Raw genomic sequence first — 22,374 nt, 5'->3', positions numbered from 1 at the left:
CTTTTATTTCCTTCTGACAACTTGATGATTCACCAAGGAATTGGCACGGGAAGTGAGAATAAACAAATCTCGAAATGGTACTGTTTACTGCTCACTAGTGACTTGAGAAAGAGCTGTATTCGGGGCTAGGCAGAAACTATTACACTAACTCAAATTAGATTTAGAGATTAAGCGGATTTCAATTATCCATGTTAGTTGAGTTCTTCAATATACACAATCAAAAATCTACTGAATGTGGGTACCATTCCTATCAATTCCTACAAGTGTAAAAGACGCAATATGTTTGTTCTAAACAGAATAACATATGCTGTTGTACCACTGGATGTATACTCTTTCAGAAAAACATGACTATTTTATGTTTAAGCTTATGTTTTATAAATTTAAGGGTTTTTTCCCCTGACAGCCTTATTAATAATTCATTCTAAAAAACAAATACAAATTTCCTGATACCTATGAATATTTAAACAAGGTTTTTCAACATATAAAACTTGAACACCAGATGTAGGACCTATACCTTAAGGCAAGTATCTGCCTTAAATGCCCTAAATTACTCATAGGCTTTGGCACATGCCTAAATGTGTCAGCCCTGATAATTGCAAGTTATTTATCGGCTTACATCTATTTCATGCTAGAGGCAAGGCGTTAAAAAAAATATAACAAAGTGATGCTTCCTTCTGTCAGTGGAGGACCTGGTTGGCCATCAGGTAGATCCCTCGGTTTAGAATGCAAGAGTATTAAGTAGATCTTACTCTAGCTGAGTGAATGGTAAACAATGCCCAAAGAAAAGAGCACTGGACTGAGATTCTGAAGAAATGCATTCAAATTATAATCCTGCCTCTACTGATGTGACTACTGTGTTATTCTGAATAAATCACAAACTACAAATTTTCTGGGCTTTGGGTTTTTCTTTTATTAAAAAAGGTTAGGTGGAGGCAAAGAGCTCAGCTTAAGTGAACAGAGCCAGTTCTATTCCCAAATAGGGGATGTCTTTTTCTTCTAAGTCATATCATTTGAGTTTAGAATCAAATTCAAATTCAACAAACATTTATCCAGTTTCATTATTTGCAAAACATGATGCTAGGTTCTGGGAACATAGAGACAAAAAACCAAACTAAAACAAAACAAAAAGCCTACCCATCCCTGCCCACAGTTTACTATCTATCCATAGTGAATGAATACACATGTGAATATTGACTGACTGGTTTGGAGAATGAGCTTGCCAATTGGAATAACAATTACAATTGACCTCCCTGGGCCATGATCAGAATGAATTTAAGACTAAAATATTCTGGGCATAGGAATGCTAATAATAATATAGGGAGTTATAAAGATGGTACATACCACCACTTACCTTACATCATTTAATTCATAGTATACGTTTCTGCTTTCGTCTTTGATATAGATTGCTACACTTGGAGATTCCAGGATTTTCATGGTGAGCTGCTGAGGAAAGGCACTTACAAAGAGGGCACGGATTGTGTCTGCACTTGTGATTTCATTCGGCATTCTAAGTTGCTTTGTTTCATCTCCATATTGAAGATATAAAACACCTGCGTGCAAACAAAATGCCCTTATCAGATGCAGATCAAAACCAACCTTGTTGGGAGGAATCATACAAAACATAGCATAAACAAAGCCATTTCCCTCAAACCGCACTCAGGCATGTTTTCCGTATGGTTTTGGAAAACAAGTAACGAGAGACATATGGTTGGTATTTCCAAGAAATGCAGCTATGTGATTACCATACAAGTACCTTTTACTCTCTGGTGATGAGGCATGCGCTAGAGAGGCTAATTTTCATCTATTTTTAAACCAAATTTTTAAACAAAATCACAGGTCTTTTCAACCAAACGAAAAAACTCAACTTCTGGGAATCTAGAAGGAAAAAATTCTCCCCATTTCTCCAGGATCCTTTTCGCATTTTCTTTCTTTCCTACTAATGAATTAAAGTAACGAGTGCACTCTGCAACATGTGCAACTTGTCTTTTTTAAAAGCCCTAACTGAAAGTCAAATGAAATTCTCTCATTAATATTTTTCCTTTTCCTTTTAATTTATGGAATAAAACAAGTATGATGATATAATACAACAAAATCTTAAAAATAAGTGTATATGATATTGCAAATCTACTGTGTACAACTTGCTGATCCTTTCAAATATTTTCAAGAAGGAAAAGTTTATACTAATTTGGTGGCACTGATAACATTATGTAATAAAATTTAAAAATAATTGTTTAGGAGTAACAAAGCCCCAAATCTTTTAGACACAAAATAGGAGAACTTGATTAGATAAGGAAGTACAAGATTTCAATCAGAATTTTACACCTAACGGGAAACTGAGAGATCCTTCTGTTTGAGGGTGAATTTCCAATCTGGTCTCATTTTACTAAAGAATTACAACTGAGTATAAATAAATCAGATTTAAAGGCTTAGGGGAAGCAAAGGATCACATGTAGAACTGGAAGGTAGCTAAGAAGTCAACTTAATCATTTCACTGCACAGATGAGAAAACTGAGTTCCAGAGAAGTAAAGTGACTTTTATAGTGTTATACAAGCTGCAAGTAGCAGAAACAACTGGGATTTGAACCCACATCCTCTTTCTATTGCATCACCTCCCATGGAGAAACAAGAAATAGGGTAGAACAATGGACTAATTTCACAAACTGACTTCTAGGCAATGGGGTTTAATGAAATTATTCCTAACCTTATGCAGATCTGTAAAATTTGGACTCTATAGAGCACCACATATATAGGAGACAGATTGGTACACAGTACAATGAGTGGAGGTTTTGCACATCTTCATAGTTCAAACCCCAGCTTTAATATTTATTTCCTGTGTGATCTTAGCCAATCATTTTATTTCTCTGGACCCCATCTGTAACATAAGGAGGCTGGATTAGATGGTCTCTGAGGTCCCTTCCAGTGTCCCTTCTTTTTTGTTATTCAACACTGAATAATGAAAAATAAAAGGTGATCTCAAACTAAGAGCAACAAAAATCATACCTGCTTGTCCAAAGCTCACTGAAATAACAACTATTTCTTTTGCCCTGCATTCTTAACAAAGGAACAAAAGAAAACCATAGATGAATCCTTTTATGGACTTAACAGTGGTTCTTCCCTTCTGAGTACAGAGAGTCTCACATTCTATCTGCAGCCCAGCTGGGAAGCCTTTAGGGGAAGGGTTTATAGTAATCCCACCTCCTACCAGATATGTATCTCTAAAGAGAGTGGGAAACCTCTAAAGCCTCTGAGATCATTGTGACTGCAATATTCAGACCCTGAAAGGGGAGGTGTGGTGACTTTCCCTTTTGAGGATCAAATGAGATCACTTGACTATAAACCACAAATGCTAGCTATCACTAAGTGGGCAGTGTCCAACTTATATAAATGAGTCTGGTTTAAAAATAATTCATTTCTAAGGCAGAGTTTTGGAATTCAGCATAGGTTTTCCCATGGAAAAATGTTATAAACATTGATTATATATGTGTATATATACTGATATGTCTGCACACATGCACACTGCGCACATACACACTCTCACACACAATATGACAGAGAAAAGAAACAAAACTTTATACAAGAGCTCCAGAATGATCTAGTAGACATGAACATTATGAACCACAATTCTGAATGTTCCAGATTCTCTTAGTTGAAGATGTGTTCTTTTACTTGTATCTTTTACTTGTATGTAATGTTCTCAATAACATATGATTACAGGAGAAGAAATTTAGAACTACAAGGGATCTTGCAGGTCTAGAACAACACTTAGATTTAAGTTATCTTATACATTCTTTCTCATAAGGAGCTCAAAACAATTTCACATACTTAATCTCCATATAAGGCCTTTCCTGATCTTCCAAACTGTTAGTGTCTTTCCCCATCACAAAATTTATATTTTGCATTAATGGATTTTCCCAGATCCACAATTTCTAGTGTTTCCCCTTCTAACATAATGTTCCATGTACTCTCAATTATCTTGTCTGGACCCATTTTTAAAAGTTTCAATAGCGTTTTACTTTTTCCAATTACATGTAAAGATAGTTTTCAACATTATTTTTGTAAGATTTTGAATTCCAAATCTTTTCTCCCTCCCTCACCTCCCACCTTCCCCAAATAGCAAAGTAATCTAATATGAATTATACATGTACAATCATTTTAAACACATGTTAAAATGTAAACCATTTAAAAATTTTCCATATTAGTCATGTTGTAAAAGAAAAATCAGAACAACAGGGAAAAGCCATGAGAAAGAAAAAGCAAACAAAACAAGGTGAAAATACTATGTTTCAATCCACATTCAGTTCCCACAGTTCTCTCTCTGGATGTGGATGGCATTTTCTATCCCAAGTCTATTAGAATGATCTTCGATCACTATACTGCTGAAAAGAGCTAAATGTGTCACATAAACTTGCTATTACTGTGTATAATGTTCTCCTGGTTCTGTTCACTTCACTGAGCATCATCAGTACATGTAAGTCTTTCCAGGTTTTTTTTTTTTTTTTTTTTTGAAATCAGCCTGCTAGTCATTTCTTACAGAACAATAATATTCTATTACATTCATTTACCATAACTTATTCAGTCTTTCCCCAATTGATAGACATCCATTCAATTTCCAATTTCTTGCCACCATACAAAAGCCGCTACAAACATCTGATCTTTTTTCTCTCTTTTATGATCTCTTTGGGATACAGTCCGGTAGTGATACTGCTGGACTAAAAGGTGTGTACGCTTTTATGGTCTTTTCGGTATAGTTCCAGATCCACGGATCCATTTATATACAAGTTGTCACCTTCATTAAAATGTAAGTGACTTAAAAATAGAGACTATTTTTTTTTTGCATCTCTAGTGCTTAGCATAATATCTTGTAGAGTAAGTTCTTGAAAAATGTTGGCTGATGGATTAATTTATATCTATTTTGCACATATGTATGTACACACACACATACACACACACACAGACACAGACACAGACACAGTCTTCCCTGGAAGATTATAAGCTTCTTTTATTCTTTTTATTTTCAGTATTTACCACAGTGCTTGCACAAGGTAGATGGCTTAATAAATGTTTGATGACTAATTAGTTGCTCATCATTTATCTTCACAACATTCTTGTGACATAGGGGCAAGTCAAATTCTTCTCAACCTGTTTTCTAGACATAAAAAGTTCATACACTTGGTCCAAATCTTTGGATTTGAATTTCCTGTGTCTCAGCTTTGTATTTTTTTTATTAAACCCTTGCCTGGTAGTAAATAAAGAGTATCTTATTTCACCAATGTATAATGTGGAATAGTTAAACTTAATGAAAAGCCTTCACAAATATTGAAAAAAAATTAAAATGTAAAAACATGGCAACACAATGTTATTAGTGACTCGAGGGTAGTTCCCTCTTCACAAACAGCAAACTTAGAGATGAGCTACCCAGAAGCTGTTCTCTAATTCTAAAATGTTTGTCCCTCTTCTTGCTAGAGTCCTTTCTGAGGCTGCTACAGGCACCACCTGCTGCTCCTTCTGCAGAAGCCAAGAGAACATAGGACTCATTCAACATGGGCAATCAGGAAATGGGACCTTTCTGTAGAAACAGTGGGAGAGTGGGTGTGGTGAATGTTTCTGTGGTTCTTTTTTGGAATTCTGAATCCATTTTCCCATAGGTTCCATATTACTCCAGTTCAGTTATATTAGAGATAAATAACATTACTGGGCAGCCAGGTGTAGAGTACTGGCCCTAGAGTCAAGAAAACTCCTCTATCTGAATTCAAATCTGACCACAGACTTTCTAGGTGTGTGACCCTAAGTCACTTAACCCTGTTTGCATCAGTTTTCCTCATCTGTTAAAAAAAAAAAGCTGGAGAAGAAAATGGTAAATGCCTTCAGTATCCTTGACAAGAAAACCCCAATTGGGGTCACAAAGAATTAGACACAAGTGAAAAAATCTCCATTACTGGAACACTTCCTCCATTCTAGAATCTCTTATTCCTTCAAGACTAAGTTCACATAAACACTTTCCTTAACTTCCCAAAATTTTGGGTTTATTTTTATAATATTATGAGAATTTATTTTGCATTTATTCTATATATGCTTATTTATGTATCTGTTATCTTCTCTGACAGAACATCAGCTCCTTGAGAATATGGGGGTTATTTCACTTCTATTTTTGCATTTCCTAAAATGCTTGGCATATTACAGGTATTTAAGAAATACTTGTTGATCAATTGAAATGGGCTTTTATGGATGGATCTGGGATTCTAAATGACTTCTATGACATTGTTCCTATGAGAAAATCTGTCTTGAGTTTCAATAATTACCTTAGAAATAGGCACATTTATAAGATGGAGACTATATATACTAGTCACTTAATAAGAGCTAGTATTTAAATAGCTTATTAAGGTTTGCAAAGTACTTTACAAATATTTTGATCCTCACAACAACCTCATACAGTAGATACTATTATCCCCATTTTATAGATGAGGCAAAAGAGGTTGAAAGCAGTTAAAGTGACTTACTTGGGATCACATAGCTACTAAGGATCTGAGACAGGATTCAAACTCAGGTTTTCCTGATACCAAGTGGTGTACTCTATCGTTATTTTACTACAGTGTCTCTAAGTAAGTTTCCTTATCTGAAAAATGAAAATATAATACCTGTAATATAAATTTCTGAGGCTGTTTATAGGATTGGGAGGCTACAAGTTTGGAGGTAGCAAGCAACTGAGAAATCATGAAGTCAGATTTCTTCATTATACATGATAAAACTGGAACCTAGAGAGTTTAATTTTCTCAAGCAAAACATAGAAGTAAAACTCAGAATTGAAATCTAAAGCTAAATTTTCTGATTTCAAACCCAAGATTTTAGCCCCTGGGCCATGTATTGAAGATTCAAAGAAGACAACTTAGGAAAAGTTCATTGCAACCTCGAAAGTGTTGGGTAAATGTTATCGATGATGATGGTAATTTTCCTTATAAGTTAGCAAACAGTTGACTGAGAAGGTTGAATTTATTTTTTAAAATCCTGGATGATAATGTAAATAGAAGAGGCATGAAATTTAGCTAAGTGACAGACAAGTCACTCTATTTATTATATCACTCTGTCCAAAGCAGAAAACCTAACATAACATTTAAGGAATATTCTCAATGTTCTTTAAGTGAAAATACTGCATTATGCATAAAAATTTATAGTATGGTTTGTGGAGGAGAAAAGGTTAGAGACATTATATTAAGAATTCAACAAACTCCTTCAAACTGGGTGAATTAAATGCAAAGGTGGGAATAGTTGAAAATAAATGGAAAAATGCAGCTCAAGATTCAGATAATAAAGAGGTCAATGGCTTGGAGATTGTCCACAAACATCAAATAAACAACAGGAATATATTTTTTTTAAAGAAGGAAATGGGCACATGATATGGAATGCAAAGCAGTGAACATGACAAAATGTTAATTATCTTAGAAGGAAAATGACTCATGACCGTTTTAGGAATCCTACCACAATCAAATGTCTCTGAGAAGTCAGATCATCCATTCACTAGAGCAAAGATTAGAAGAAAATGTGGGAAACAGGCAGGTTTGTACAAATAATTACCCAGAGCAATTAGTGAAGATGAATGAAAGGTGTAGAGAATGTCAGATGTTTTTGTTTGCTAATTATTTTTAATGTAACAATGACTCAGTGATGCAAAGTATAACCTTAAAGATTTCTTCTTTTAAAAAATATTTTTACTGAGTCCTTCTGTGTTTATATCACCTTACTTTTTAAATACATACCTGTCACCTTCCCTTAACCCAGAATTATTCTTTAAAAACAAAGAATAAAAATAAGAAAAAAGCAGTAAGTAAAATCAAACAACATATTAATCAAGTCTGACAATATGCACAGTACTTGATACCCACAGACTTCAGATTTAAAGAGAAAGGAGGAAGGCATATTTTCTTGATAATTCTTAGGCCAAGGTTGGTTATGTTAAAAAGCTTAATAAAGCTTTTTATTTTCAAAACATATACAGTTTTCAACATTCACTCTTGCAAAACCTTGTGTTCCAAATTATTTTTCTCCCTCCCTTCTTACATCTCCCTCTTCCATACAGTAAGTAATCCAATATATGTTAAAGCTGTGCAGTTCTTCTATACATATTTCCACAGTTATCATGTAACACAAGAAAAATCAGATCAAAAAGGGAAAAAATGAGAAAACAAAATGCAATCAAACAACAAGAACAAAAAAGTGAAAATACTATGTTGTGATCCACATTCAGTCTCCGTAGTTCTCTCTTTGGATGCAAATGGCTCTCTCCACAAGCTTATTGGAATTGATCTGAATCACCTAGCTGTTGAAAAGAGCCATGTCTATCAGAATAGATCATCATATAATCTTGTTCTTTGTACAGTATTCTTTTGGTTCCTTTCACTTCACTTAACATCAGTTCACATAAGTCTCTCCAGGCCTTTCTCAAACTATTCTGCTGATCATTAAATAATCTCTTCTAACACCACAGAAATATTATCATCAAACAATATTACTTTATAGATACAATTACAGAAACATCTCGGATCAATCAGCAGCATGGAAAACAGCCTTTGAGGAGTTCAAATGAAAGAGTGATTAATTATGGATTGGCTCTCCACATAGTTTCTCTTTTTAGAAAACATTACGATGATTGAATAGAGCACTAAAATGCTGAGACTCTTCAGTGAGATCTACCACTACTCTAAGAAGATTGGCCTAACCAACCACACAGGAAACATCAAAAGAATAATGAAGAATGACAATTGACCAGTCAAGGAATATGGTTAGATCAGGGGTTTTGGGGGGGAATCTATGATGATGACCAACTTGGAAGGAAGTTAACATTTTGGCTCTGAATTCTTAAAAGGAGAGGAAACAAAAGTCTCAGTACATAAGCTAGATTTTGGTTGTTGATATAACATGGTTCAGAGAAAGGGAGGGTTCAATAAGGGAAGTTGGTTCAAATGGAATGAAGAAATCTTAAGAATGAAGTTCTGTATACAAGAACACAGTTCTGATCAAGAAGAAAAGGGAAAGTCATCCAATGATACTGGTATTGCTACAAAGGGAACTTAAAAAAAACACAAAAAACAAGTGGGATTCAGAAAAAAAGGGTAAGTAGAAAAGAGTAACACAGAACCTAGAAACATTGTCAAGAGCTGAAGCTAGTGATAAATGTTTAAGGACAAAAAAGGGGGCTTTTTGAAAGCTATCTTGGGGGCAGAAGAAATATCAAAGAAGGGACAGGAATTCTGCTTAAAATGAATGGGACATCAATAATAGTTGAAAGAAAGAGGGCAAAATTATTCATACTATTTGGCTTCTGTCTTCTCCTCCAAGGAGAGGGATCTCTGAAGCAGGAAGGAGAGAGCAAAAATAGTTCCCAAGGAGTTGAAACTCAAGATAAATGAGATGTTTAGAGGGCATCTAACTGCCCTCAATAAATTTAAATCTGCAAAAGTAAAGAGATATAATGACATGTTTATATAATATTGTAAAATTTTTGCTAAGTAATTTGCATATGCTATTTTAGCTGAGTCTCATAACAACTCATCAGATGTTATAGGGGTCATTATCCTGTTTCATAAACAAAAAAAACTTCAGTTCAGAAAGAGAAAATTCAAGGCTTTCTAATCAAGTCCAGGAATCATTAAGCCATGCCGTGTCCCAAAGTACTATGATAATTGATGGAAAATGTTTGCTAAGCCATTATCACAGATTTTTGAGAATTGTAGAGAATCAAGAGGTAGTATGGGACTAAGTTGGGCAAATGACATGTTTTTTTCCAAGGGAAGGGTTGTGTTAACTGGAGGCTGGTAACCATGGATCATATGAAAAAAGCTGGCACTGTTTAAAAAAATGATAGGCACAAAAAATCTTTAGGAGTTTTAAGGGCTATCATGGAGAAGAAGGATTCAATTGGGTTCTCATAGCTTTCGCAAATAGATCTGGAAGCAGCAGGTAGAAGGTGCAGACATAAATTTAAACTTTATGAAAGGAAAAATATCCTAATTACTATCCCTAAGTTGATCAGACTGCTTATACAGGTAATGGGTTCCCCACGATTAGAATTCTTGAAGGGGATTCTAGGTGATTATGTCAGCAAAATTGTGGAGAAAATTCTTGGTTATGTACAGTTGTCCCTGAAGACCTCTAGGTTTTCTTCCAATGTTGAGATTCTATGAATTATTATATTCCAAATAATACTTACTGCAAGGAACACCCAGGCATGACCTAAGAATAAAGAATAGTAGCTGTTGTTCTCCTTTCAAGAACCTTGCTAATCTTACTTAAAGGATCTGAAACACACATTCACTAGAGATTTCCATAGAGATTTTAAGCTTGGATAAAGTAAGATTTTGGCAATTATCTTTGCCTTTTCTGCACTAGAAGAGGAGACCAGAAGAATTTTACAACACAAACCAAAAAGCACAGTGAGAAAGACTGAAATTAAAAAAATACCAAAAATAAAAGCATAAAAATTGTTTAAATCCATAGTCCTAGAAGACTAATTTCACTGGTGATATGAATGGTGCATTTGTGACAAACTGTCCAAAGCTCACTTTGTAAAGTCCAGACTTTAGGCAGCAGTCCTGCCTCTAAAAGCAAGAGCTGCTGTCACTGACAAGATAGAGAAATCCTGCATATTCATGAACCACCAATAAGGCAAGGTCTGAGGACATAATGATTGCAAATATTAGAAGAATAAAGCCTGTTCTTCTGAAAAATTAGTTTTCTTAAATCAATGTTCCACAAGACAGAGGCCAATAATGGCTATTAATGACCAACACAGCCGTGGGAAAAATTTCTCACAGCAAATAATTAGGCAGAAAAATGGGCCTGCAGCTAAGAAAAAGTACAAAATGCTGGTTTTCGTAGACCCCAACCTGAATTCTTTGCTTTACAAAGCTTAAGAAGCTTTACAGTTAGCTATTTTTGAATAATACTAAAAACTATTTTCCTTCTTTTTTATTAACTACAATTTTTCTCACCTTTTCTAGTTGAATAAAACTACAGCTATCCCTTGTACACTAAGAGAGGGGATTGGGGTGTGAAGCCTCCACAATATGAAAAATATGCATAAAAGTTTTTGGTCCTCCCTTCACACCAGAGAATAAGTCTGAATTTTTTCTTTTTCTTCTATGGGAGCTTTCCATGCTATTATAAAATTTTGTATGAGTATTTAGTCAAAGGCTCTCTATCATCTGCTGGCTTTCATGAACATCTGTGGTTTTCATAAAACTCTCCCCAAATTCCCATTATGCTCACCTGTGATATATCAAAACTATGATGGGGAAAATCACAATATGGAAGGGATAACTGTCCAAAGACAATCTAAAATTGTTCAAATAATTTGGTTCTCTATTTGGCAGTACTAAGTCAATTTCGTTCATTGTAATCCCTCTCTTCTTTGGATATTGATATAATAATACTTTCTTATCTAGTCCACTGTCCAAAGATGAGAGTCATCAGTGATTCCCAGAAAATTCAGGATAGAAATTGACCTTCTGTGATGACAGGAATGAAAGGCATCCATTTTCATTTATTTATTTATTTATTTATACTATTTGTTTAAGTACTATTAGACTTTAAAAAGAAAAAGAAGAATTGGGTCATATTTTACACAAATAAATACAAGAATCTCTGACTATGAGACATGATTCCTTTAAACAAATATTTACTAAGCATCTTCCTAATATATATGAAAATGTCCTGCCCTCAAGGAATTTACATTTAACTGAAGTTGGTTCTCTTATATAGATTTTCATAAACTCTTTTGGGGTTAGTTTAATTGTTCTAAGATATTATATATACATAGAATACTTCACCCAGGAACTTGGTCACCCTTTGTACCATTGTTGTTCACTTCTGTCTCCCTTCATTTTTAGTTTTTGTCTTCTTTTCCTTTTCTTTCCCAAAAAGTGTTTATGTCTTCTTTTATGAATTCATCCTTCCCTGGAACAATTCTGGATGGTTTTATCATTCTCTAACTCTTTAAGCAGATATTTTCCCCTTATCTCTTTAAGTAATTTTTCAGAAAATAAAATTTATTTTCCCTGCCTTCAAAAAAAAAAAAAAAACCAAAAAAAACAACATCAACCCACAGAGGCTCACAAGGACACAAAAGAAAACCCTTGTTTTGTCCCCTATTTTTATGCTCCCTGGCACTAAATAGGAAGGCAACAGATAAACTACTATGAGATAAACAGGAGGAAAGAAAGGGTAGGAAAAGATGAAGACTAAATCTGGTTGTTGTTTTCTATTTGATGGGACAGATTTTTCTTATCTGTATGAAAATAGAGTCAGGGGTTAGGTTTTTCTGAGTTTATGGGAAAAAGAAAGTATAAGTAGCTTAGGGACCTTAGTAGTGGATGTGCCTTATGTTTGTAAATAAGGATTATTTTACATCCACTGGGCAACTTGGGAAAAGTAATACTAATTTGGACGCTAGCTTTGATCCTTTTAGATATAAGACGCATATACAGAAAAGAAATTCAGCAGCACTCACCTTTCTATAGCACTTTTATAGCACTAAGCAAACTTAGTATTATTCTTATTGAGCCTGAACACCTCTCTCTCTGGTCAGTACTGCTATTATTCTCATCCCTGTTTTATAGATATAGCAAGGAGCTAAGTGGCTTATCCAGGTTTGCAAAGCTAGGGGGAGTGAGAGGCAGGTTATGAAAGAAAATGTTCCAGACTGCATTGCTGATGATTTATGCACTACACCTCTCTAATATGAAACCACAATATGACAACGTAAGGTCACATTAAATAACATAAAATAAAATTTTAATATGAATGATGATCTACTCTTAAATATCTGAATTTTTGCTTAGGGAGTCTGGAGGGATTCACAAGATAATATAGGTGGAAAAAATAATGCAAAAAAGAAAAAGAAAAAAAGAGCACCAGACTTGGGAATTGATTGTGTGATAGCTCAGCCAATTCAATAAATGCCCACTCAAGAGCAAGTCTATCGATCATTCAACCAATATTTATTTACTAAGTACTTTCTATGGCCAGGTCCTGTGCTAAGTGCTGGGGATACTAAAGAAGGCAAAGCCAGTCTCCCATTAAAGAGTGTACATTCTAAGGGAACAAGTAAAGACCACAGTTCAGATAAAGTGAGCAGTGATCATAGCTCTTCCAGCATCACATTACCTCAGAAGCACCAAAAACTTGCAAACCCCCAGAATTAGCTCTGAATGATCAAAGACAATTCCATAAGATTAATGTTGAAAATTATTATTCACCTTCAGAAAGAACTGATGGACTCTGAGTGCAAATTGAAGTATAATTTCCTCACTTTATTTTTCTTATTTAAAATATATTTAATATAGAAGTCGATTTCAAGATTTTATATGTAAAATTGATATTATATTTCTTACCTTTTCAGTGGATAGAGGTGGAAGTGGTGGTGGTACAAAGTGGGAGAGGTTAAGGTTAAGAATTTGGAACTCAAAATTTTAAAAGAAAAGGATGTCAAAATATTTTTTTAAAGGAGAAAATGATCAAGAGGGAACATAAGGAGGGAAGGCATCAAATCTTAGCATTAAAAATCATCTTGTTAATTTAGACATTTAATTTAATGTATACCTGAAGCATGTATTATCTATATATATTCTGAAGTATGTGGCCAATAAATATCTACTGTTTTCACAAAAAAGTGTACATTCTAATGGAGAAACAACAAATATGAATTAGAATATAGAACATAAATGCCGGGTAGATGGAGGGTAATCTTAGAGTAAATTGTACTAGATACTGAGAGAATCAGAAAAAACTATCTGGAGAAGGTAGGGCTTGATTTGAGTCTTAAAGAAAGAAAGGGATTCTAAGATATGTTTTAAGAAAATCATTTTTACATCTGGGTCAAGGATGGATTGGAGTGGAGTGAGTCTTGAGGCAGGGAGACCAACCAGAAGAGTTCAAGAAAGAGAAGAAGAGAATCAGAACCTGAGGGGAGGCTGAATTAGGTGAAGGTTTATGAGTGTACAAGGAAATGAATGATTTCACAACTGATCACATAGGTGGGGGTAAGAAAGCAGCTGAGGATGACACTGTGGCTATGAAACTGAGGGGCTAAAAGATCAATAATATCCTTGGAATCATTGAGAAAGTTCAGATGATGGGAGAGTTTAGAGGGAAAGAGAATGAATGCTCTTTTGGACATGCCGAGGTTGAATCGCCTAGAAGACAAGTAATCTTAAAAATATGTAACAGGCAATGGGGGGGGGGGGGAGCTGGAAATCAAGAGAATGATTTAGGAAAAAATCAATGTGGGAATCCTCTGCAATATGAGATAACTAATCCATGGGGAATGTTACAATTACCAAGTGAGTTTTGAAAGAAAAGAAAAGAGAGCCCAGGATTGGACCTTGGGCGATGCCCACAGTCAATGGACATGATAAAAGAGACTGAAAAGTGATTAGAGAAGAAGGAGGAAAACCAAAGATTTAGAGAATAAAAAGTATCCAGAAGGCAGCCATTAATAGTGTTTCCAAAGACTGTCAAGACATTATGAAGGATGAATATGGAGAAGAAACTAACAGATTTAGCAGCTGACATCACTGAATAAAAACAAGTTTCAGTTAAAAGATCGAGCAAAAGTCAAATTATTGAAGGTTTTTAGAAAAAGTAAGAGGAAAGGAAGGGAAACCAGGGTTTTCAAATTTTTTTTCAAAGATGAGGAGATACAGATCATAGCTGGTAAGCACAGTAAAATATAGTGAGGGTTTTCTGAGGATGGAACACATGAGGACATGTTGGTAGGAGTCAAGAAATCAATCAATAGAGAGGCAAACAAAAAAGATGAGAGAATAGGGATAATTATAGAATAACTTAATCTACTTGAAGATGGGAGAGGATGGGATCAAGAGGGGCCCTGGCAAGGAGAAGGACTATCTTCTCATCAATGAATACAGTAAAGGAGGAAGTAATGATACCAAAGGTGATGTAAGATGAGAAAGAAGTAAGAAGAAGTTCATTTTAAATCATCTCAGTTGCATTGAGTTGAACAGGGAGTCAATTAAGAAGGAGTTACCTTATTGTCATGAGGGCCAAATTGATTAGATAGCCTAAATCTGTAGTAGGCAGCTTTGACGTTTTCCTCTTGTTTGGTTCAACAATATGTGACTAGAAATGAATGAGGTAAATAGCGGAGTTGGGCTTTTATAAGATATGATCAGCAATAGAAGGAAGTTGGGAAGAACAAAAGAGTTCAAGGATAATAGAGTTTTTATTGGTCAACATTGGGGAAAAAGTATAGCAAGAGCAAAGTTGATGGTCTAGGATGGTATTGAGAGATAAGATATCACAGTGCAGCTAGAAATGAGGATTAGGGGGATTAAGTCATAAGAAAGACAGAAAGATAAACTATTATGACAAGACAAAAGAATTTCAGGATTCTTGACCTTGATTCGTGCAGGACCATGTCTGTTTGCATGGTTAAGGTAGAGTACAAAAGCAAGTCATGGATATTGAACAGATTGAAGAACTGGAGTGTTAAGATATTTGAGGGAAGAACAAAATGTGTGGTGAAGTTCCCTAGTAGGAGATGAGATGGAGAGGAGGGACTAAGTTCTAAGCAATGATCTCATTTAGAGTAGAGGAAGAATGCCGTGGCAGCCACAGATGACAGGTACCCAAATCTGGATTGGATGATAAATTTGGTGTGGGTGAATTTTAAAGAAGGAGAAGTTGCTGAGTAATAGCAGGAGAAGGAAAATCTGGAAAAGGTAATAGGAAGGAAGGAGCATTTTAACTATTCCACTACTGTAAGTGAATGAGAAGATAAGTATGAGTGAAGAAAGTACAACTAGTAGTATATCCCTGGGATATCAAGAGGGAGCCAAGCCTCAGTAAGTACCAGAAAGTAAGACTAAGAAAGGAAAAGGTTTAAGATGAAAGAAAGTTTGTTATTTATGTAATAGGCATTCCAGAGGGACAGATGGGAATTGGGGGTAGTGTTGAGGAAATTATGGAGCAGTATGTGAGACATGGCTTAGATCTGAGGCTGGACACAGAAGTTTGTTTTTTAAGGAGGAGCAATTGGGAGAGTAGGAGGTCTTCTTAGCAATAAATTTATCTAAGATCCCAAAGAAGTCACAATGAAACATGCCATTTGCCTCCAGAGAAAGAATTGATACTGTTTGAATACGGACTGAAGCATACTATTTTTATCTCTCTCTTTCCTTCTTTCCTTCATTCCTTCATTCTTTTCTCCTTTCCTTCCTTCCCTTCTTGTACAAAAAGACATATGTAAATTATTGGTTTGTGAACTGTCCTGCTGTATTGTTGTGAGTTAGGGTAAGTTTGCTGGTGTTATGATTTGGGGGGATATGGAAAACTGTGATCCTTGCTCTAAGAATCCCATCATGCCTTTGGCAATTCTAACAAAGAGGCAGAAGATGATTTGTCCCAAGTTCAGAAGCCTCTCAAAAAGATAGGCAGTACTTTGTCCCACTAGCTTGAACCTCTGGTCCCTTGTTTTTAAAGTGGGGCTAATATATTCATTACCTGTCTTGCAGAGTCACTGCAAAAAAAGGAAATGTTTTCAGTATTTATAGAATTGTTAGATATGATTATGGTTTAAATATCAATAGTTGTTTTCTTCATTTGCCTGCAGGAAAATTCCTATTCAGGGAGGTTAGGAAGCTTGTCTAACTGGGCAGGGCCAAGAATAGAAGCTTATTCTTTTGACATTCAAGCCAAGGAGCCTGAATGTCTACTCCCCCAACCCATATGCTATTTCTTAAAATTTTTAGTTAGTTCTAAGTCAAGCACCTGAATACTTGAGGCTGTTCCTCTTTTGGCTTTTTTGTTGGCTTAATTCCCACTGAAAAGATCCAGCATATTTTAATAGGCTTCCACCTCATCCAAGGAGTTATTCCAAAAGACCTGTTTGTTTTTTTATTTTAAAGACTTGTGATTTCATCAGTGTAAAGAGTTCTCAATGAGGAAGTTCCACTGCCAATGCATGTTGGCATCTTGTAATCAAGTTTTGAGACTTTACTGGAGATAAGGAAATATAAAATGCTTTGTTCAGGCTCAATCAACCAGGTTGGTGTCAGAAGTGAGACTTGAACTCTAGACTTCTCCACTCCAAGATCTAGACTTACCTAAGAATGATTTTATTAGTATTTAAAGCTCTTCCCATTATTCCCATCCCTGCCCCATTTCCTCCAAGATTTTATTGATCTTTACGACATCACTTCATAGGGGATTCCTTACTAAGCTTTTACAACCCTCAGGAGCTTTAGGGGAGATTCAGCCATTCACTCCCTGAATTCAATTTTAGACTAATGTCCTGTGCCAAGATGAGTCATTTATGAAGCTGAGGACCTGAAGCTTATCCCTGGATATTTTCCAATTGCCCCACCCTTGGTTCTCCCTGTTGCTTTTAACACCCCCCCCCCACCCCGACTCTCCTATTATTCAGCTCATTTAGAGGGAGTGTGGGTTTCTGGGACAGTGTGTTCTCCATTTCTCCTGCACTCCCCTCTATTTTCCCTGCCACCTTTCTGGTGGTCTATTGTTCTTCATTCTAACAGCAGCTGGGACAGCATTTAAAGTAGAATAAAAAAAGAAATGTACCATCATGTTGAGAAACAGAACAGTCATATCCTTGTATGGCTAGTAGAACAAAAGGCTTCCCAACAGAAGGCATCAATTAGCCTAGCCAATGCCAATTCTCACAACCATTAATAATATGTTATAATCACCCCCTCCCCATTCTCCCTGAACCTTTCTACCCTTTAAAGGGTAGACAGCCAATCACTCTAGCCAGTCAGAAAAAGTTATGAAAAAAGAAGGATGGGATGGGTAGTAGAAAGGAGTAAGAGGAGCAGGACCCCCCAAAACACAAGACCCTTGGAAAGTCAGTTTGGGATCCAGGCTATCATATTCGTGATTTGTCTGGGATGGAAAACTGACCTTATTAGGATACTCCTGAAAACATTTTTCCAATTCAGTTTCAGAAAGGTACAATGAAGAACATATTTAGCAGAGTAAAACTGGGCCACTACCCTAACTATATTTTCTTCTGGAAGGGAGAAATGGGGAATAGGAAGAAGGCACAGAAAGCAGTTATCACATAGCCCTGTACCACAGCCAAACCAAAGGGGGGTACTCCCCTTGAGCTATGCTGCTCTGACTTTCTTTCCCTTTTCAGGGTTGCCCTTCATGTTCCTCTCAACAAGATTTCACCTGGAAAAAATGCGGGTGGCAGAGGTAGAGGAAAGACCACATAGTAAACACATGCCTCTACAGCTATAGCCCTGGGCTTTAGACTTTCCTAAGGACAGCTGTCTTGAGTTAAACTCTGGCTTTTGTGTTAAGCTACAGAATCCCAAAGGTGGAAAGGACCCTAGGAAATCATCCAGTCCAAGTCTTACCTGACTCCTGAATTTTCTTAAGGAATTCTTCAGCCAGGGTACATCTAGGCTTTGCTTGAAGACTTCCAGTTAATGAGAATTCAGCCGATTTCATTGTTGGAGAGCTATGAGACTTAAGGAGTGTTTCCTTCTCTACCCAGCAGAAATCTGCTACTCTGTGCGTGAAGGATTGCTGGATAATCTGGGAAGTACCCAATGCTAGAAACCAGACCTGGGAGTCGGCTCAAGTGAGACAACGTAGATAAGTAGTTATAAACTCATATGATATGTCTACAGCATTGTCACTGGCTCCCACACTGGTACATTCTGTGTATTTGGGGGTTTATGAATCATAATACTGACACTAGCACTAGGAACAGCCACCCCCCTCCCACACACACCCCAGGATGACCACACAAGGGGAGGAAATGCAAGGTCAAGGCTGCTGAGCCTCTTGGCTTTGCTCATCCTCTCCCCCACAATCTGCCTTCACTCGCTGAAACTTAGCTGCAACTTCATAGCCATTAATGCTCATCAAAATGATCTGACTACCTCTACTGTCTACATCAAGACTGGACTCATCTATCTCCTCGCCTCATCCCCTATCCTATCTGCAGTACTTCAGCCTACAATCTGACATCCCTAAATACCCCCTGGGTAAACTGGAATCAACCAGGTGTTCTAGGACCCAATCTGCCTCCTAACTTTTCATACGAACACGCACAATACAAATGAATATATATACAAGATACCAATACAATATGTTACCTATCTATCTATCTATAACATATACACACACACACAATATACGATGATATAACTTATGACCCCAAATGAAGAAGAAGGTCTGGGCTCCAGTTTCATGGTATCAATTCTTAGGGTGGGTTTTTTTTTGGAGGGGGTTTTGCCTTTCCTATTTCTGTTTTGATAAACAAGTTCTTTAAGATGTGAAATAGTTGAAATGGTTAATATTCCAATAATGATGATGGCTCCTCACACTTAAATCATGTTTCAGTATCTATCCCAAAGGGCTTTTGGATTTTCTTGCTTAGGGATATCATCTTCCCTCCTCCTCTTCCCTAACCCAGGTATTTTTTATGAGTAGAAGGGAGATCAATCAATCAATGAAATGCATTTTGAAGGTTCTACTAAATGCCAGGTCCACAAATAAAGATATAGCTATTTCTTCTTCCTTAGGATTTCTAGTAGAAGAACTCTTAGAAATCATCCTAGCCAATGCCCCAGTTTTTTTTTTTTTGTTTTGTTTTTTGTTGTTGTTGTTGTTTTTGTTTTTTTGCTGAGGCAATCGGGGTCAAATGACTTGCCAAGGGTCATACAGCTAGGAAGTGTTAAGTGTCTGAGGCAAGATTTGAACTCAAGTCTTCCTGACTTCAGGGCTGGTGCTCCATCCACTACGTTAATTAGCTACCCCAACAATGCCTCAGTTTTACAAATGACGAAACTGAGGCCCTAAAGTATTAAAAGATATACCCAAAAGTACATCAAAAATCAATAGCAGAGCAAAGATTCAAGCCCAGATTTTCTTACTATGAACCTACTAACCCTTTTGAGCCCCCTTAATGACAGTCATGGCTTCCCTCTGATTATCTCCAACTTAGCCAGATATATCTTGTTTGTTCATAGATGTTTTCACATCATCCACTCCTTTGGATTGAGACCAGACAGTGTCCATTAGCTTTCTTTGTATTCCCAGAATGCCTGGTATGTAGTAGATGCTTAACAAATGCTTACTGACTGACTGACTACCAGAGTGCTTTTCCCCTGGGAATTTTTCAACATAACCTCTTAGTACTTACTCTCCTGGTCTCACTATTTTGTCATCATAATGAATAATTTACTGAACACTCAAAATGTGGCACAGTACAAATAATTAGGGTGTTACTTAACAAGGAAGTGACCTGGCTTAAGGGAAAATCAGTGGCTATTTGGTTAACTTTTCAAGCTTGAGACTTCTCATCCCTCACCAAGGTATCAGTCCTCCAGAGCTTTCTGATTAGTCATAGCTAAGGTTTGCCCTTTCCTCCAGTTCTCTCACCCCAATAATCTTTCTTTCGATACTGCCATCTTGAAAAAGGAAAGTTTCAATAATGAAATGATTCAGGCCAGTTCCAATGGTCTTGTGATAAAGAGAGCCATCTACATCTAGAGAGGGGGCTGTGGGAACTGAGTCTGGATCACAATATAGTATTTTCATTCTTTTTGCTGTTGTTTGCTTGCATTTTGTTTTATTTCTCATTTATTTTCATTTTTGATCTGATTTTTCTTGTGCAGCATGATAATTATGGAAATATGTATAAAAGAACTGCACATGTTTAACATATATTGGCTCACTTGCCATCCAGGGGAGGGGAGAGAGGGAAAAAATATTGGAATACAAAGTTTTGCAAGGATGAACGTTGAAAATTATCCATGCATATGTTTTGAAAATAAAAAGCTTTAATAAAAAAAGAAAAAGAAAAGTTAGCCATACTTAAGCTGCATGCTACAAGAAGCTATATGTAAGAATGAAGCTGTGGGCAATGAAAACAGTCTTGGCTTGAAAGTCACAAGAGAATTCCACATGGAATCCAAAGCCCTGTGCCTCAGTTTCCTCACCCACAAAATAATAGAGGTTGAACTGGATGGCTTCTGGGCTAGATATAAATCTATGATCTTATAACATCAACCAATGACTCTTACAGAAAAGGAAATGCCTTCTTTCATTAAATCAATACCACGTTTCCCAGGACATCTAGTAAAGTAAGAGTTCATCTAAACAGATGTCAATCTATCCATGAATTTATTCTCTCTGTTCATCAGAAGCATAAACATTATATCCAGTATAATAAAAGAGGGAAATAGCAATTGGTGGCCCTTTTCCGGGGACAAGTAAATTCAGTCCAAATAATGGCCATCTCTAGTGTTGGTCTGTGCCTTTGAAAAAAGCAGGCTGATAGATATAATAGGCTTACTACATGTGTAAACACAGCTAACAATTAAGCTGCAAATTTCCTTGGGCTTTCAATAAGCTTCATTTAAGAGAGTGGTGACATGATTTCAACAAAACTTCAGAGTCATTTGGCTCCACAAGACAGCAGCGGTCCTAACTCATTTGGGCAAAAACAACAGCAACAAAACATAATTTGCTAAAATGGAAGGAGCTAAAATTCTAGATTAAGAATCCAGGGTTTCATAACCTTCAAATTTATCATCGTGAGATTGACAAGTGCGTCAGATGTGGCTTTGCTATTCACTTTATCAGTCAAAATGGAGAGAAATCAAAGAAATGGCAAGTTTCATTTTACTAACCAAATATTTCCCGTATGTTATTGTTGCACTGTCTCAAAGGAAAATGATAACAAATACCAAGGAAAGAGTATCTTTTTTTCCTTTCTGGATTCTGCAGACACATACAACTTCTAGTCACAATGATACTTTTGGCAACCTAGTGGAAGCTCGTCCACATGCAGAGATTACTAACCCCACCCATAGCAATGTCCTTTTCTTCCTTTACAAGGCATATTTTGAACACTAGCCGAAGGTCACTTTTGTGATCTTTGAGGGATTTGTGGCCAGAAGCAAAAGCATTGATTTCCTTTAGAAGCTATCTGCTGATCATATCTGGCCCCTACATTCCAAAGAAATCCTAAGAGTTCTTAAGGTTAGAAGCAAGTCTATAGGAAGCCGGGCTATTTGTTTTGGTCCTACATGTGCAGGGGATGAAGGGGAACAGAACCAGACAAATGGGATAGACTAAAATGGTAAAGACTCGGTTGTGAACAGAAAAAGAAAAAAAAAAAAAGGAAATGTGCAAAGTGAATTCGAACAGCAAGGAATAAACAATAAACATATGTGGGCTAGAGGTAGAAGCCAGGTCTGGAACCATTGAAGGAGTCGGCAACAAAGCAGCAATCAAATTCACGGGGCAAGCAGAAAAACAAAATCCAAAATTAAGGTTTCAAAGATACCCAATGCTCAAGTAAACATGAACACACACACATTCACA

The 22,374-nt window shown here is 36.3% G+C and overlaps 1 protein-coding gene across 12 annotated transcripts in view; it reads right to left on the bottom strand.

Moving 5' to 3' along the window:
* The window catches only part of KIAA1217 (KIAA1217 ortholog), a 607,564-nt gene that overhangs the window by 148,570 nt on the left and 436,620 nt on the right, over nucleotides 1–22,374 (bottom strand). For 11 of the 12 annotated variants that reach the window (XM_074266937.1, XM_074266938.1, XM_074266939.1 and 8 more), the window contains one exon: nucleotides 1,352–1,550. In XM_074266937.1, the coding sequence (XP_074123038.1) occupies nucleotides 1,352–1,550 (199 nt within the window). Of the gene's footprint in view, nucleotides 1–1,351; nucleotides 1,551–18,389; nucleotides 18,639–22,374 lie in introns of those variants that run through there. The other variant, XM_074266942.1, reaches the window with a different exon arrangement.

This window comes from Sminthopsis crassicaudata, chromosome 5 (assembly GCF_048593235.1).
Source record: "Sminthopsis crassicaudata isolate SCR6 chromosome 5, ASM4859323v1, whole genome shotgun sequence".
NCBI classification, from domain to species: domain Eukaryota; kingdom Metazoa; phylum Chordata; class Mammalia; order Dasyuromorphia; family Dasyuridae; genus Sminthopsis; species Sminthopsis crassicaudata.
Note: the sequence above shows the minus strand (reverse complement) of the source record. Positions and strands in the feature narration are given on the sequence as shown.